Here is a 15,233-nt window from a genome sequence, read left to right as displayed (position 1 = left end):
AGGGCTGCAGGTGTATTTCCATTTTGCACCAAACCATCCTGTCATTACCAATGCGCTTCAACTCCAGAGCAATTCATAAGCAACCTTTTAATTATCGAATACATAATCGGCGCGATAACAATCCATCCTGTCATGAATGTAACATGAAGTGCAGTGTTGCCGCAGCGATAGGTGACACATAGGTGACACTCACCGGAGGGCACTGGGCGAGTTTGTCCGCGGCCACCATCTGGACGTTGAGATGCTTGGTCTGCGACTTCCCTCTGGTCTTGATCAGTCTCGCCAACACCTGCAGCGAGGAGAAGGAGTGAGAAGAAAAAGAGGCAAAAAGCGGATTATGGCTTTTGTCCACTTACAGGACGGTGTTTGTTTGGTTTACGACATGTTGAGGGAACCGAGGGGGGGGGGGGGGGGGGGGGGGGCGAAACACGGCGCAGCTCACCTTCGGGGAGGAGATCTTGACGTAGACGAGTATCGGCGCCAGGGAGGTCTTGGACACCTGGATGGGGTGGTTGATTGTGTCTGCATCTAGAACCACCAGCTGCAGGCTGCGGGCCAGCTCGAAGATGCGCTCCACCTCCCCCTGGATCTGGGCTGTGACCGCGCAGAGAGGCAGGAAACAAAATCAGCCGTGCACTTTGTACCCTTCATAACCTTTAACTCGTCAACTTACAGGTGTATATTTTTATATCACTGAGCCATAGCTTATAGATTGTATAGGTTATAATGATAATTTGCCCTCAAATACATGGAATTGTTCCAAACGTCATGTATTTGCGTTTTTTTCTGTTTAAATGTAATCCAGATGCAGAAATTAGCAAGTTCTGAAATATCTTATTTTGAAGGTTAGACTTGCCAAACCCAAGGTAAATCTGGAAATAAGTTATATTATATTTCTATGTTTTTTTTAACCAAACAAACCCTTTTCTGATTCTCAATTCAAGTGAAAAAAAAGAATAGGACTAAAAACATGACAGTTCACACGACCCTTGAACAGATAAAAATAAGTCTAAACGCGACCAATGACGAAACGCTGCTTCTACTTTATTACAGTTAGTGATGTATTTTTATTTCATTTTTAGAGAAACAGGATGTGTTGCCATCGCGCGATGGACTACTTTAAAGGACGCCCACTAGAGGGATCACAAGTCGCTACGGTAACAGTGCATTACACCTTAAACAAGCCTACGCACACTACGACACAAACAGACACAGCGGCTAATGGTGCTGATGAGGCAGTGAAGGACAAACCGAGCAGACGGACACCTGTCAGTCATACATACCGGCAGTATCTGGGATGAGAGAGCAAGGAGAAAGACAAGAGGAGAGAAAACCAGGTAAATCTCATCCCCCCTCTGTTGGTTTTTTTTTTTTGAGGGGGGGGGGGGGGTAAACTTATGGGGTGGTATGGATTCTGCTTGTACTCTTGATTCGTGTGCACACAGTGATCCCTGTCAGCACCATCCTCTGAATAAAAGATCAGCTATGCAGTACAAAAAGAAAGAAGAAAATCACATCACACACACAGTGTTGACATCAAACAAAGAAAAGGGGGAAAAGGGAGGGAATGAGAGGGGGGTGGAGGGGGGGGGGTCTGACACATTCATTTCAGAGCTTGCTGAAATAGAGTCAATAGCTTGTTTTGACCTAGTCGGGGTTGCGAGGGAGTGAGGGGAAACACGATAAGGGGCCGGAGAGGCTAAGGCGCTTACAAGAGGTTCTTTTAGAAGTTAATTCAGTGCACTTTTTCCCGAGGAGGAAAAACCCGAGCAGATAATAGTGGGGCCACAGATAGTTGGCCACGACAATGGCTGCAGGTTGGGTTGAAGGGGCCACGTACCTAAATTGTGGCGAGTGTTCGACCGATCCATCAATGCCTTTTTGCCCGGGTTGTTGAGAATGGAGCGTTTAGCCAGAGAGATGTCCGCCGTGACCCGTGTAATAGTGATTCTGGAGAGGACACGGAGGAACGGGGATTGTTACACAGTTGAGTCTCGTTTAAAACGCGAATGAGAGGTGCGACGCCTGCAGGATTAAATCAGAACTTACCTGCCTTCAAATCGATGTTTTAAAAAGTCAAAGAGTGCTTTTTGCATCATGTCTGTGACCTGCAAGTACACGTGGAATTTAAATAAAGTTCTACTCAGGCCAGCAAGCTTGAATCAAGTACCAAAAAAGAGACCCTCAACGGGTCCGAAGTGACCGGAGACCACAGAGCGCGTGCGGCTCACCTCTAAGCCCTTCAGTGACGGCCCCATCAGAACCACAGGACGCATGGTGGGCACCACGTCGTACATCGACACCTGCTCCCCCTGCAGCCACAGAGAAGCCCCCGCTTCATTCAGACTATGAGACACTGCGCCAACGCGCAAACGGGCTGAACGCGCACAAAATCAGATTTTCCGTTTTTTTTCTAAATGCTATTTTTGGTAATTAAAAGTTAGATGGTTAAAGGTGTCTGACTTTCTGTTGGCCAATAGAACAGCAGAGACTGTTGGTTGCTTACCGGTTTCTTTTTCACCTGCTGGTTGGCTGTTTGCGTGGAAGGATAAGAGACGTTACTATTGTTAACTCACCAAACACCACCAATGGACAGACAAAATCATCACTGTGTTTTTTTTTTTTAAGCGTTAAACACACACTGACCTTGGGATGGGGGAGTATATTTCTTTGCGTTCATATCTTGAGCTACTTGAGTGGCTTTGCTGAAATGAGAGAATTGACTTATATTAAAAAAAGGCCTTTCCTCATATATATATATACATATTTTTACTTTTCTTTCATGCTTCTTTGACTTCTTTGAGCTGCTGTAATATTTGAATTCCCCCAAAGAGCGATCAATGGAGCTTTTGCTGTTGTCTACTTCTAAAAATAGAGCGCTAGTTATTTAAGCTATTTAAAAATCTTTGCCTGCAGACTCCATAAAAGACAAAGCCATAAAAAGCGTGGAGGGAAAATCCCTGGAAGTTATCTGGAACACAGTTGGCACCACATCCACATGTGCAACAAGAATCATCCTCTAGATGATTTTCTTTCAGCCTAAGTGGGTCAAGTCAAAATCCTTCAGTCCACAGTGGATCTTAATGCCTGAAGAGACTCATTAGAGTAAGAAAACCTCCTCGCTCAACAAAAGGCAAACGTCCGTACTTCTGAAAATAGCTCTGCATCATTGAACCGCCTTTATTGACCTGCTCCTCTGTTCCCCGCCGCTCTCCCGATGACCACGGACGCGGCGTCACGTGAGCTGTGTGAGGCCCCCCCGAGGACCGTTGTGTGCGAAAGGGAAACGCGCCGCACTTACTTGGCTAAGGCCTTGGCGGCTTTCCTCGCCTGCACTTCCCTCCGGATGAGAATGGTCTCCAGGTTGACCGGACTGGGGACGAAGCCCACCACGCCGTCCTCCTTCACCGGCCGGCCGATCCACCACTCATTGTTGAACTTCTGCTCAGCAAACAGGTTTAAAAAGGGGCCATTTAAGGCCTTGCCTCACATTTACACTAATGGTTAACGACACTATTCAACCTTTGCGTTATTACGTCTGTTATCATTGTCACCTCCCACCGGTATCTGATCCTGCACAATGTGTGTGTGTTTGTGTGATTGTGATTCCGACCTCCTTGACGTGGATGAACTCTCTGGCCTCGAAGGTGACGGCCTGCCCCGGCACGGGAACGTTGTCGTCGTCTGCTGGCGTGTAGGAGAAGTTGCAACGCACCGCGAATGCCACAGGCTTGTACTGCGGACACGGGACACGTGTTCACGTCGACGTTGTACAGGAGCCCAAAACGTGTGTGTATCTGCGCGCGTTTTACGTGGGTCCTTTGTGTGCGAACTTGCAAATTGTACCATTTGACCGTGCACTACATATTTGAGAGGGATAATATCTAATATCTATTTGTGTAATGACCCTTCGTGACTATTATGGCTCTGCAGTCTGCCGCAATTGGGACTCTGGTCTCTGCAAAACGCAGTGCACAGATGCCCTTTGTGCTTTATATTGTGCATAACACATCATGCTGTCAGGTGGCTGAGGGAGCGCAATGTTTTGCCACTTAACGACTCGAGCAAATTGAACTTTTTCGGATTTTTTACAAAACACATCACGAATGACCTCTAACAAAAAGGTTTGCCACAAATTTGAATGAAATTGTGTTTTCTGCACTGCACTGTTTGTTTCCTTGCTGCATGTGTATGCTCAAATTAGCCAGAGCATTCCTTAGTTGGGTTGTTTTGATGTGTTTTAGTCCTAAATGACCTTTGAGTTTTTAAGGATTTAAGGTAGAGCAAAAACATTTACTACATTGGAATTTAATTAATTGTCCTGTTGTATTTCTGTTTTTAGAAATGTAGTTTCTACTATATTTTGTTTGCCATATTGCCTCAAAGCAATCAGCTGAATTATTGAATTATTTACAACTGGATCAGCAGCAATCAATATCCTTCATTATTATCCTTCACAGGGCATCAAGCGTGTAAAAGGGAAGACAAGCAGAATGTTGCCTGACTAATCTGATGTCCTGGTGTCTTCTGATGTAATGGTGTCCTCGCAGAGCGGGACGCTACCACGATGAAACGGTTTGAAAGTACCTTGGCCTTTTCCAGCTGCACCTGGGCGTTTCTTTCCTCGACAACGTCTGAGTCCTGACGCTCTCCCTGCAGGAGAAACACAGAGTAACAGTTACTTTGATCCGTGTCCCTGCAATGATGATGACTGTTGCACATTGAACTGTGCGAATGGGCTTTTGTGAAGTACACAAAGAAGCACAAACGACATTCTTTCTAGTGGAATATGTGTGTAAGTAAAGCACATCATTCTTATGAAATACTGGGATTGAAAATCTATTTATCAAGTGTTCTGTCCAGCAGAGGCGGAGATACACACTTACGTAAAAGAGATGACGCACAATATGTCACAAGGTGGGATAAAAACAATATATCTGTGTCAAAGATCATCACATCTTTGAAACAACCTTTGTTACCTAAAATGCGAGTCTAATTCAAGATAAATACAAAGACTGATCCTTCTAATTATAAAAACCTACAATGCGACATCTCGTCATAAATTCTTCATCAATAAGAACAAATATTTGGGCAAAAAATTTCATGGCAAAAAAGTCAAAATATTGGGCTGAAAAAAGTCAAAAAGCATTAAGTCAAAATATCTCAGGGCAAAAAATATAAAGGGGAAAAAGGAAAACATTTTATTTATGAATATTTGTAAAAAAATATATATATTAGGTCAAAAAATGTTTTTGAAAAAAAAGTCAAAGAATTTCTTGAAAAAAAAGTAGGAAAATCTTGAATGGAAAAAAGAAGTAAAAGTAAAGTAATAGAAGAAAGTTGCATGGTTTGGTTCCATCGTGATCTCTTCAGAGATCAACTACAAGTGCAACATCCTCTTAAAGCATACTGTCTTCTTTACATTTACTTTTCCTGCAGCCTAAACAACGTCCAGATGGTGCAGACATCGAGCAGGGAGCGGCGTGAGGCGACACCCACCTGTCACTTAAAGCTTCTGCGCCCTCCAACAACTTCACCTGAACCCTCAATATACTCTAAACATTCATTCCCCCTTAAGTTGTCGTCAGCAGGATCACCTCATCATTTTGACGCTTTTACCCAAAGAGACTTACGTTGTATTTTGAACCCATGTTTTTTTACATGTTTTTTTTGTAAAGTTATTTGTTAGTTAGCATTGTTCTGTCTAGATGTTACTCTTCCTGGACTGTTTACTTCCAGGTATCAATAATATTTAAATCATTAGCTATTAAGAGCATGAATGTATTTTGTAGGACCCAGAGCCCTTATTTTGTGTTTTAAAAAGACTCTGTTTTAATTAAGAGCTTAGATTATAAGAAGGAGATTATGGGGCGGGAGGAAAGACCTTGGTTGTCTGTTCATGGCAATCCAGAAAGGGACATAAAAGAGCAGCCTGTGTGGTGTCTAAATTCATCTCAATCACCTTATGAAATCAAGTTAAATGCACCATTAGAACTTGTATAAATTGAACCAAAGGTGTTCAAATGAACAGATATAGTCGCCAGCTCAGAAAGGAGGCAGAAGGAAGGAAATCTCCCCCCCACCCCATGCGCAGGCACGGCTCTCTGTTCACCCACGGCTGGTGTGGACATCTGCTCGCACAGCGACCCGCCTCCCCAATGTCAGCCAGCCAAACAATGTTCAGCTCCACTGAGGCTGAGTTGCAAAGAATCTTTTACTGTTCTGCATTTAGTCAATGCCCCCCCCCCCCCCCCCACCCTCCTCCCCCGCTGTCTCCTCAGCCCCTCCCAGTTGCAAACCGACCCCCGGCCCATTAGCGTGATTACGTGGCTTGGGAGGCAAAGGAATACGGAGAACAAGGAGGATGGGGAGGGGAGGAGGAGTGTGTGTGGGGGGGGGGGCAACTAAAATCACTTTCTCTCTCGTGCTACCTGAAGGTGACTCCTTTCCTGCGAGAGAAAACGTTTACACAGCTCTTTACTCACCCGCCGGAGGGGAGTACATTAGGGAGACCAATATCTGATTGGGGAGATGGACTCCATCCCTGAAACTGAAATAATCAGAACCAGCAGGAGCCAGCTGGCTGGCCACGAGAGGACTGAACTGTGCACCTGAAGGAAAACGCTGAGATACGCCCGGCTGGTTGGAGCAGCTGAGAGGAATGTTAAAAGTTAAACTCACAGAATTCACTCTGACCATCAGGTTTAATTGAGCAAGATGACGTGCAACTGAGTCCAATAAAATAAGACACACACGGCAGCTGTCTTTAACAGAAAGAGGAGATTCTTGGATGCAGAAGTACAATAAAGTGGACTTGATACCGTTGAACCCTTATGAGCCCTTTTATGACCATTAGAAACACAGATGCAAAGGAAAAGTATTCAAGTGATGCTCCAGGCCCCCCAGCCCCCCCCCCCCGTCCAATCAGCTGCTCCGCATCGTCTGCCTGAAGGAGCCTGGCTCCGTGCCCTCTGCCTCCGTGCCACCACAGATACGGTCGGTTTGGCAGCGCCGCCTCGACCTTTGGCGCCCGCCCTCCGCCGCAGAGTTAAAGTCTGCATGGCGGCCCTTTGGATCCCCAATTATAGATGGGGAGGGTCGGCGGATCTGTGCTGCACTGAGAGTGATTCATGTGGGTACAGTATGTTAATACGGGATGCCTTATTACTGATGTCGCCAGTTTGTGGTCATTTTTTAAAAGAAAGACTTCAGACGGAGGTGAAAAAAAGCAAATTCACGGACGAGGATGTTGACGACACTTCTTTTATAACTGCCTGTAAATGTAGTTACACAAGTATCCATCAAATAAAATTTATATATTATTTTGCTGTCGACTACTTATCAAAATATTTTTCTACAAAGACAATTTCGCGGCACCAAATACCAAAATGAAAGGAAAAAAAAGAAAACATTGCATGGGGAGGAGGGGGGGAGGTAGCGTATTCTGGCTCTCCACACTCTGGGTCATGGTTGTCTCTGAGTAAGGAGATTAAGATAGCATGCGTCAATCCAGGGTTTAGAGCGAGAGGGAGAGAGAGAGAGAGAGACAAATGCCACCTCCTCGCTGCCAACGGACCGCATGGCCTCAGGCTCCCTGACAGAGAGAGATTCAAGAGCATCATCCATCCTTCTCGTTCATCGTTCAGACTGACATGCCTGCTGCTGGAAGGAGGGTGTGTGTGTGTGTGTGTGTGTGGGGGGGGGGGGCATCACTGTTATCACCATCGCTCACTTACCGCACTGAGGAACGAGTCCTCTCTCTCTCTCTCTCTCTCTCGTCGTCTACAGTATAAAACCCATTGAGAACACACAAAAAAAAAAGATAAGACAATATAGAGAGGAAGAAGAAACGCGCTGTAATCAACTTGCAAACCATCCCAACCTCAAAGGGAAGAGGTCTACTCGCCTTGTGGCTCCACTTCCTGCCCGGACGGACACTAAGAGGCTTTTCCCTGCTCTGGGTTAACGAGCGGCAGCACACTGGGATGCCGGATGGGAAGGCCGTCCGCTCAGCGACGCTAACCGCGTGTTAGCGCTATACATTTCAGCTCATCGTCACTTGTTTCAATAGAGACCAGTAGTTCTTTAAACGACACAACGTTGCGTGACGACCGGTGCTGTTGTGAAAGTATTTAATGATTCCTTGAGTTACATTGCATGAGTTACGTAAAGCTCATGCAAAGTACGAATGTTGTCCAAATAGTTCGAAAAATGTCAGCATTTTAAGAAATATTTAACATTCTCAACCTGTTTGACTATCTCCAGTTACTGTCACACTCTCCGCTCGTGCCGATCGGTACTGTAGATGTGCATTCATATCATGTCCATAAAAGGTTATTGGTATACAAAAATATACACATTTTTCTTTTTTCAACGCACTTGAGTAGAATTGTTTCTCTGTCTCCTGAAGAGGGAAAAAGCGTTACGCCCCATTCTGTCAGTAGCTTTGTCTGTCTTCTGTGTGGTGATGGGCAGAAAAAGTAATGTGGCTTTTCAGAGCCATTTCAAAGGAAACTGCTTCCGGCTGCAGCAACAAGCGAGAGACGTGTGAGTTAAGTTAATAGTTAAAAGTTGCAGGGCTGATAAAAAAAAAAAAAATGTTGTTTTGTTTTTGTTTGTTGTTGTTGAGTTCCTCTTCAAATTGCCGGCGGGACACAAGCTCCTTCAGGTTTTGAACAGCCTAATTTGAAAATATATATATATATAGAGATAATACACTGATAATAAAACACTATTACTTTTGGTTCACGGCTCGTTGAGTAAGAAAATACAAAATGTTATTTCCAAGTCTTTGTTTTCATTAAGCACAAACAAAAATACCAATAAAATTGTGCAGCAGACAGAATATTAATTTCCCCAGATGGCTACAAGAGTCCATAAGGATTCTGGTTGCAGCTTCATGACAGCAGAAAGAGTTTTTAAACAACCTTCTGACTTTTTCAAAGATTGACAGACGCATCGTTTTTGTGACTTGAACGCAACGGTGATGGATGAGAAGCACAAAGAGGTCGTTTCTATCTAGAGGAGAACACTCTCTGCACAAAGCGAAAAAAAAAGACGTTTTCAGGCAAGAAAGACGAAGGTTACTAAAAAAAAAAGAGAACATTTGTAAAATGTTAACGTAAGTGAGATGCATTTCACCAGATCACTGTGTGAGTTGGCGACATGTGCAGCGTGAGGAAGAGGAACGGGATGCTGCTGCTACTACAAGTACTGTGCACGGTTACAGTTTCTAAATCGAAGGTAGGCAATATATTGAATCCACCCTATCTACACAGGCCATTGCTTATGCAACTCCCCCTTGAAGCCCGTGGTCACGTGACATAATGCACGCAGCACGTGGAGGTGAGTCTCTCTCTCTCCTCGTTGAGTGCACTGATGGGGAAAGGCCTCACACAAGGATTAACGCCCAGTGCAACAGATGGTGCATTCTCCTACCCATCCTGTTCACGTACACGCACGCGCACACGCACACACACACACACACACACACACACAAAAAGAGTGCTTCAAATTTTACCTTTTTCTTTGGTGGCATGGCGTTCCTTTAGTGTTATCCAACGGTTGTAAGGCGCGGATCAGATTATAGCTCAAGTGGCTCCTGTAAATGAGGCACGGAGAAGTCTGCCATGAGGCGGTTTACCTGTCAAGCAGGTGAACGTGTACTGAGATGCAGTTAAATGCAACAAAACGACGTCCTTCAACCGCCGCGTTGTGCGCAAAAGAAGAAAAATTTCCAAACTAAACCGCGACGCGCAGGAGGACACCGCCGGGACGCCGATGAGTTGCGTGAGGGTTTTTTTTTTTCTCACTTGAGTCTGTATTGTGAGTTGCGTGTAGTTACCCTCTCCTGAGTCCTCGAGGTATTAAAGGCTTATTTCCCTGTGCGGATCTGTTCGCTGACCTCGAGCGCCGCGCAGACCAAGAAGGTGCCCGACCGCGCGCGCCGCGTCCACAAGTTACATAACGCAAAGTGTCGAGGGTCTCTTCGTGGTCGTGGAGCGGAGTCGTCCCCCCCGCGCTGCGTGGATCTCCGGGGATTTTAGTCGGAGTGCGTCCGTGCGTGCGTGCGCGCGCGCGTGCGTGTCCAAATAACTTCCTGTGGCTTTGCTGTAACAAAACAACGTCCTGGCTCCAAAATAGAACGATGAGATTTTAAAAAAAAAGCATCTCGTGACATAAGTCATCATCACCCCCCCCCCCCCCCCCACCATGAGATACACAGGTAAATCTGCAACAGCGACAGTTGGACCTATATTTTCAAAAAACTACTTTCATCTCTTTAAGCCAAACCTTTCAAATAGTATTTGTGGAGGATCATTTACGCTTTAGATAAACTCAAAGCATAATCTGTAACAGTGATCCATTTCACTGGGTCACAAGACTGGAACACTGCTAATAAAAAAAGAACTGAATTACTGACCACTACTGTTTGTCTTACAATTTGACTGATGGACAGACCAGGAATTGGTGACCCAGCCATATGGTGAAGTGATAGAATCTCAAGGGGGGAGCATCGGGAGGCTCTGAAAAGACAGAAGGCTGTGACACTGTGGACACTGACCTGTGCATCTCACACACACCTGGACCTGCAACACACACGCAGTCGCACACATGTCCTCATCAATTTCTCTAGACATCTGTGATCACGGAGAGGAGGACTGAGCACTGAAGGCCCCGGCACTTAGCCTGTGACCTGGGATTGAGCAGGATGCTGCGTTTTTTTTTACAAAATCTGCTCTGTGACACCCGAAATCCCCTGCAGAGTGAGCCGGCTCTTCTCCAGCGGCAACGAAACACTCACACCGAGTCCCCGCTTACTTTGACTTTGAAGCCGTTGCATAAGGCGGTCTGAGGCTAAAATATTCTTCACACCCACTGAAGCGTTTATACACTCTGTACTTTAGTGTCATGCACTGCCCGAGAATGTGAGCATTACCTTGTGAATCTGAAAGCGAATGCCACATATCTAAAAAATAATGAAAAACACACAAAAACAGTTGACGGGAAATAACTTGAGAACCAATCAACGGAAGCTTATCATAAACTGTTGTGCGTGTGGCGAACAGAGCCGAGCCGCTCGCGCATCCTTATTATAATATTACAGTATTGAATGATGATCGCAAACCAGACTGGAAAAGAGTTCTGTGTGAAATGTCCCCTTCAAGTGTGTGTCACAGTGATTTAAATATTCACAGTCTTTGTGATTTGTGATTGGTATTTAGTAGGGCTGTCAATAGATTAAACAAAAATTAACTAATTAATTGCACATTTTGAAATACATTAATCATGAGTGAATCTTTAGACAAAGTAATGAGTAATCAAGTGTATTTTAGAAACTGTTGTTTAATTGCCATTGTTATTTGTAACACAAAACTACACACATTGGATCATCTTGGAGGCAGAATTCCACTCGGTGGAACATGTTGAACTAGCAACTCTTAGCCTAGCAGCTAATTTAGCCTAGCAGCTAATTTAGCCCAGCAGCTGATTTAGCCGAGCAGCTAGTTTAGCAGCTAATTTAGCCGAGCAGCTAGCTTAGCATAGCAGCCGACTCAGCACAGCGGTGCTTTAAGTGGTCCGTTTGCCACTTCTGTTTGACACATAGAGGAATTCCTCCGCCCAGTTCTTCGCTGTTTGTATTATTTCTAATGCAAAAAGCTCTCTCTCCATCTCAACGCTACCGTCTGGCTTTCTCCGTAACTGACTGCGGCTAGCGGCCATTTCGTTTTTGCGGCTCAAGTAAACAAAGGTTCGTTGACTACGTTAATATATTTTGTCGCATTGATCTAGTATTTAGATATCAGCTTGTGACAGATTAAACACCTTATAGTCAGAAACAACATCCTGACCGGGAGCAAAGCACAAGAGGCCGAGGTGCTTTTGTTTTTCTGCCACAATGTGAAAGCGGCTTCGGAATGAACATGGTCGTGTACTTGGTTGCTATTGAATCATAACAAACATTGCATCCCGCCGATCACGAAACAAAAAGTTTGTGTTACGAGCAGAGCCACGATGTGCGTCTGCACACGAGCTCTCACACATACATGAACAAACATCTGTGCCTAAGCTTCTTACAACACCAGACGTGTGTGTGAGCTGTCAAGCTGGGTACTGGGCCTCTGAGGAAGGGATGGTTGGCGCGCAACATTTCAGGCAGAGGTCCAGACCCAGGCCTTCCGCTCTGCACACAGCTAGAAACCACACATCTGCCCTCAACTGAATAAAGAATTCATCATTGCCTGAAATTGGACACGACCAAAAAGTAATTTCTCGCTGATTTAAGCCTGATCATCCACGTTCCTATTTTGTCATTACCCTTTCAATTCTCAGCTGGCCGGGCAGGATGGGGTAAAGCGTGCAGGTGATGAGCACCGACAGCTTTTGCACAGCTGTTTGTTGGACACATGAAGGCAGATGTGCAAAAAGACACATCATTCTTCTCTATTTTCTATCTGGTGTTCTTTTAATAAGAAACATGCTTCTTATTTGGTCCAAAACTGCCACATGCAGGAGTTCCTGAATATGTAGTGTTCGTCATCATAAATCAATGCATATAACAAATATGAAAGCAGATGAGGCTGGCTGACATTTTTCTAAATGCACTCAATCTGAACTCCTATAATCCCCCTCCACCCCCTCTCTGCTCCTCCCCCCCCCCCCCCCCCCCCCCCACCCGGCAGCCAGACAGGCAGTACTCACCCACGAGACATTTTTGTTCTTGGGCTCTTTTGACATGGCTTGCAGTCGGGTGGGTCAAGGGCCCGACTCCTGAAACGCTCAGCGTCCTCACACACACACACACACACACACACACACACACGCGCACACACGCACGCACACACACACAGGCACACACAGATCCAAGTCCACCTTCAGCAGCACGCTCGGAGACAGGCTTTTCATTTGACGTCCTCCACTGCTTCGCCTCCCTGTGCCAACACCACTCACCAGATCTACATCTGCCTGGAGCGTCGCCCTCCAATCACACCCGGCTGAACATGATCCAAAACTGACTTACGGAGGAGGAGGAGGAGGAGGAGGAGGAGGAGGAGGAGTGGGAGTGAGAGGAAGATACAAAGATAGGATGCCTCCAAAAGGGCCCTTCACATGCAGAGATAGAACACTCTGAAAAGTTCCTTCAGTTTTTCACCTGGAACCTGCCAATTCTTAAAGGCTGTCTTCTGTTTCACAATTAAAACCCTCTTTTTTTTGGATACGCAACCAAACATCTGGCTGATGCCCCTCCTCCGTAACGCCAGGAGGCTGCGGCCAGCAAACGGCCAATGCTGCCCTCCTACCATACGGGAGAGGGGAGATTGAGACGGGAACAGGGAAGTGTAACGGAGAGGGTGAGATGTTGAATGGTGATTGATGTGAGCGTTGAGGAGATGGAGGAATGGGGAGTGCATCAGAACGCCGACAGGGTGAGTGAGGATGGATGTCTTCAATACAGTCGTTCAACAATTCGGGAATTAAGTCGTCACCTCTCACAAGACACAAGACGGTCGATACTGCACCACTCTCATGTCAGCACTTAGAGTACGGCACAAAAGAGTTGATCATCATAGTGTAACACGACTGACTTTGCTTACTTTGTATATTTAATACAAGAATTGAAAACCAACAGACCCCTTTACTTCCCTCAATTGCCTATGTAGGAATAAATAAACAGACATTTAAATAGGTGAGACAACCCTGAGGGGCTTTTTTGGACCCGCAAAGGTGCTCGTCTGTGATCTACAGTCCCAGATGCTGGAGTGAAGTAGAAAATAGCAGCGTGAGTGTCGAGTGTCGTACTTCCCTTCTCAAGAACATGTCTTATGCTGCTTCTTAGAGGCTGAATTGCAGCTCTATTCTCTGCCAGCAAAAGGCTACGCCCAGAGGAGCCTTTCCACACAAAAAAATGTCTAAGTTCAGTTATTTTCCCTAAAAAAGACTATGCATGATGTTCCATGATAGAAAAAAGCAAACATAAAGGAAAAGTTGGACAAAACAAATAAAATTGTGAATTTAAATGTGTTAATTTTCTTCTTATTGATTATTCATTCATCACATTTAAATACACTTGCTGGTTCCGGGTTTGTACTCCGTGTCACTTTCCCCCCCGACTCGTTGCTGAGGCAAACCGGCGCGCGTTAATCTGCGAGGCTTTGCGCTCACGGCCTACTGAGTGCAGGGGGGGCGGGGGGGGGGGCTGACAGTAAGCCTATTTCACGTAGGAACGCGGGAGCCAAAGGGTCCTGTGCCGTCAGCGCCGTCCCACAATGCACAGCTCCGAGGGTATCAGCGGCGACGGGACTCTACCGTGGACACGCGACAGGAAAAAGCAACAGCGGCCGCGTGGCGACGAGAGGTGTAAAGTAAGATGAGTGGAAACACAAGGAAGAAAGGAAGAGAGGAGAGTGGTCCTCTCTGTCATTGGGAGGACAGTGAAAAACTGCCCACGTAATGAGACAACTGCCCCTGTCTGTCCTTCTCTCGCCCCGAAGGAACCCTGCGGACACCTCAGCCAAGACAGATGTGACGAGAACAGCTGCTCCGAGTATTAAACACAACGCACTCGCCTGTTATCACGAGACGGACGGGTGGACACTTACATCGGTGGACTGCACTCTCCGCCAGTGTCCCAGACCACAGCAATACATCGAGACATCCAGCTGCAGGGGGAGAGGAGGCGGTTACGGGGGGTGGGGGGGGGGGCAGGTCGTCTCAGGCCAGGGTAACGCGCAGGATCCTCGTGGCACAGGTGGTCCACCTGATCGACATCGCTCCTGAAAAGGGGCTCCACAGGTCCACAGGTTGGTCCCTCTCGGGAGTCCTCAGGTGAGTTCAGGTGATCCGGACAGCCAACGTCTCACAGCGTCTGGAGTCCCATGTGCAGACAAGTGAGAGGTCTTCTTGTGTAGCCGCTCGTGTGCTCATGTCAGGAGGACGGGTGGTTCTCTGTTCCGACTAACCCGGTCCATAAACCCCCCTCCCCCCTCTTAAATCCAAAAAACAAATGCCATTTTCTGTCCCGTAGGTTTCTCTCAGTGCTCGGTAGTCTGTCCCATTCGTCCAATCAGAGTCCTCGCATCACTCCACATCCCACTTGCCTGTGTCCAGCCCGTTTCCCGTGCAGTGATTCCACGCCGGGAGTCTTCAGATCTTCAGTTTCTTTCGAAGATTTCCTTTTTTTTTCCGCAGCTCTACGGCTCCTCCTGCGCCTCCTCTCCCTCCACCACGCTGCT

At 46.3% G+C, this 15,233-nt stretch overlaps 1 protein-coding gene across 5 annotated transcripts in view; it reads right to left on the bottom strand.

The window, feature by feature from the left end:
• cacnb2b (calcium channel, voltage-dependent, beta 2b) overlaps positions 1-15,233 on the bottom strand; it is an 18,203-nt gene extending 2,970 nt beyond the window's left edge. Inside the window, exons 1-13 of one of the 5 annotated variants that reach the window (XM_037458110.2) lie at positions 9,845-10,139; positions 9,521-9,601; positions 4,588-4,653; positions 3,614-3,736; positions 3,302-3,441; positions 2,647-2,705; positions 2,507-2,532; positions 2,232-2,312; positions 2,050-2,108; positions 1,841-1,950; positions 1,284-1,292; positions 443-594; positions 194-289 (exon numbers count right to left, since the gene is read on the bottom strand). In XM_037458110.2, the coding sequence (XP_037314007.2) occupies positions 194-289; positions 443-594; positions 1,284-1,292; positions 1,841-1,950; positions 2,050-2,108; positions 2,232-2,312; positions 2,507-2,532; positions 2,647-2,705; positions 3,302-3,441; positions 3,614-3,736; positions 4,588-4,653; positions 9,521-9,538 (939 nt within the window). In that variant the 5' untranslated portion in view covers positions 9,539-9,601; positions 9,845-10,139. Of the gene's footprint in view, positions 1-193; positions 290-442; positions 595-1,283; positions 1,293-1,840; positions 1,951-2,049; positions 2,109-2,231; positions 2,313-2,506; positions 2,533-2,646; positions 2,706-3,301; positions 3,442-3,613; positions 3,737-4,587; positions 5,178-9,520; positions 10,140-14,600 lie in introns of those variants that run through there. The other 4 variants (XM_037458106.2, XM_037458109.2, XM_062557581.1 and 1 more) reach the window with 4 other exon arrangements.

Source organism: Pungitius pungitius, chromosome 15, assembly GCF_949316345.1.
Source record: "Pungitius pungitius chromosome 15, fPunPun2.1, whole genome shotgun sequence".
Classification (NCBI taxonomy): domain Eukaryota; kingdom Metazoa; phylum Chordata; class Actinopteri; order Perciformes; family Gasterosteidae; genus Pungitius; species Pungitius pungitius.
This window is presented reverse-complemented; position numbering and strand designations above follow the sequence as displayed.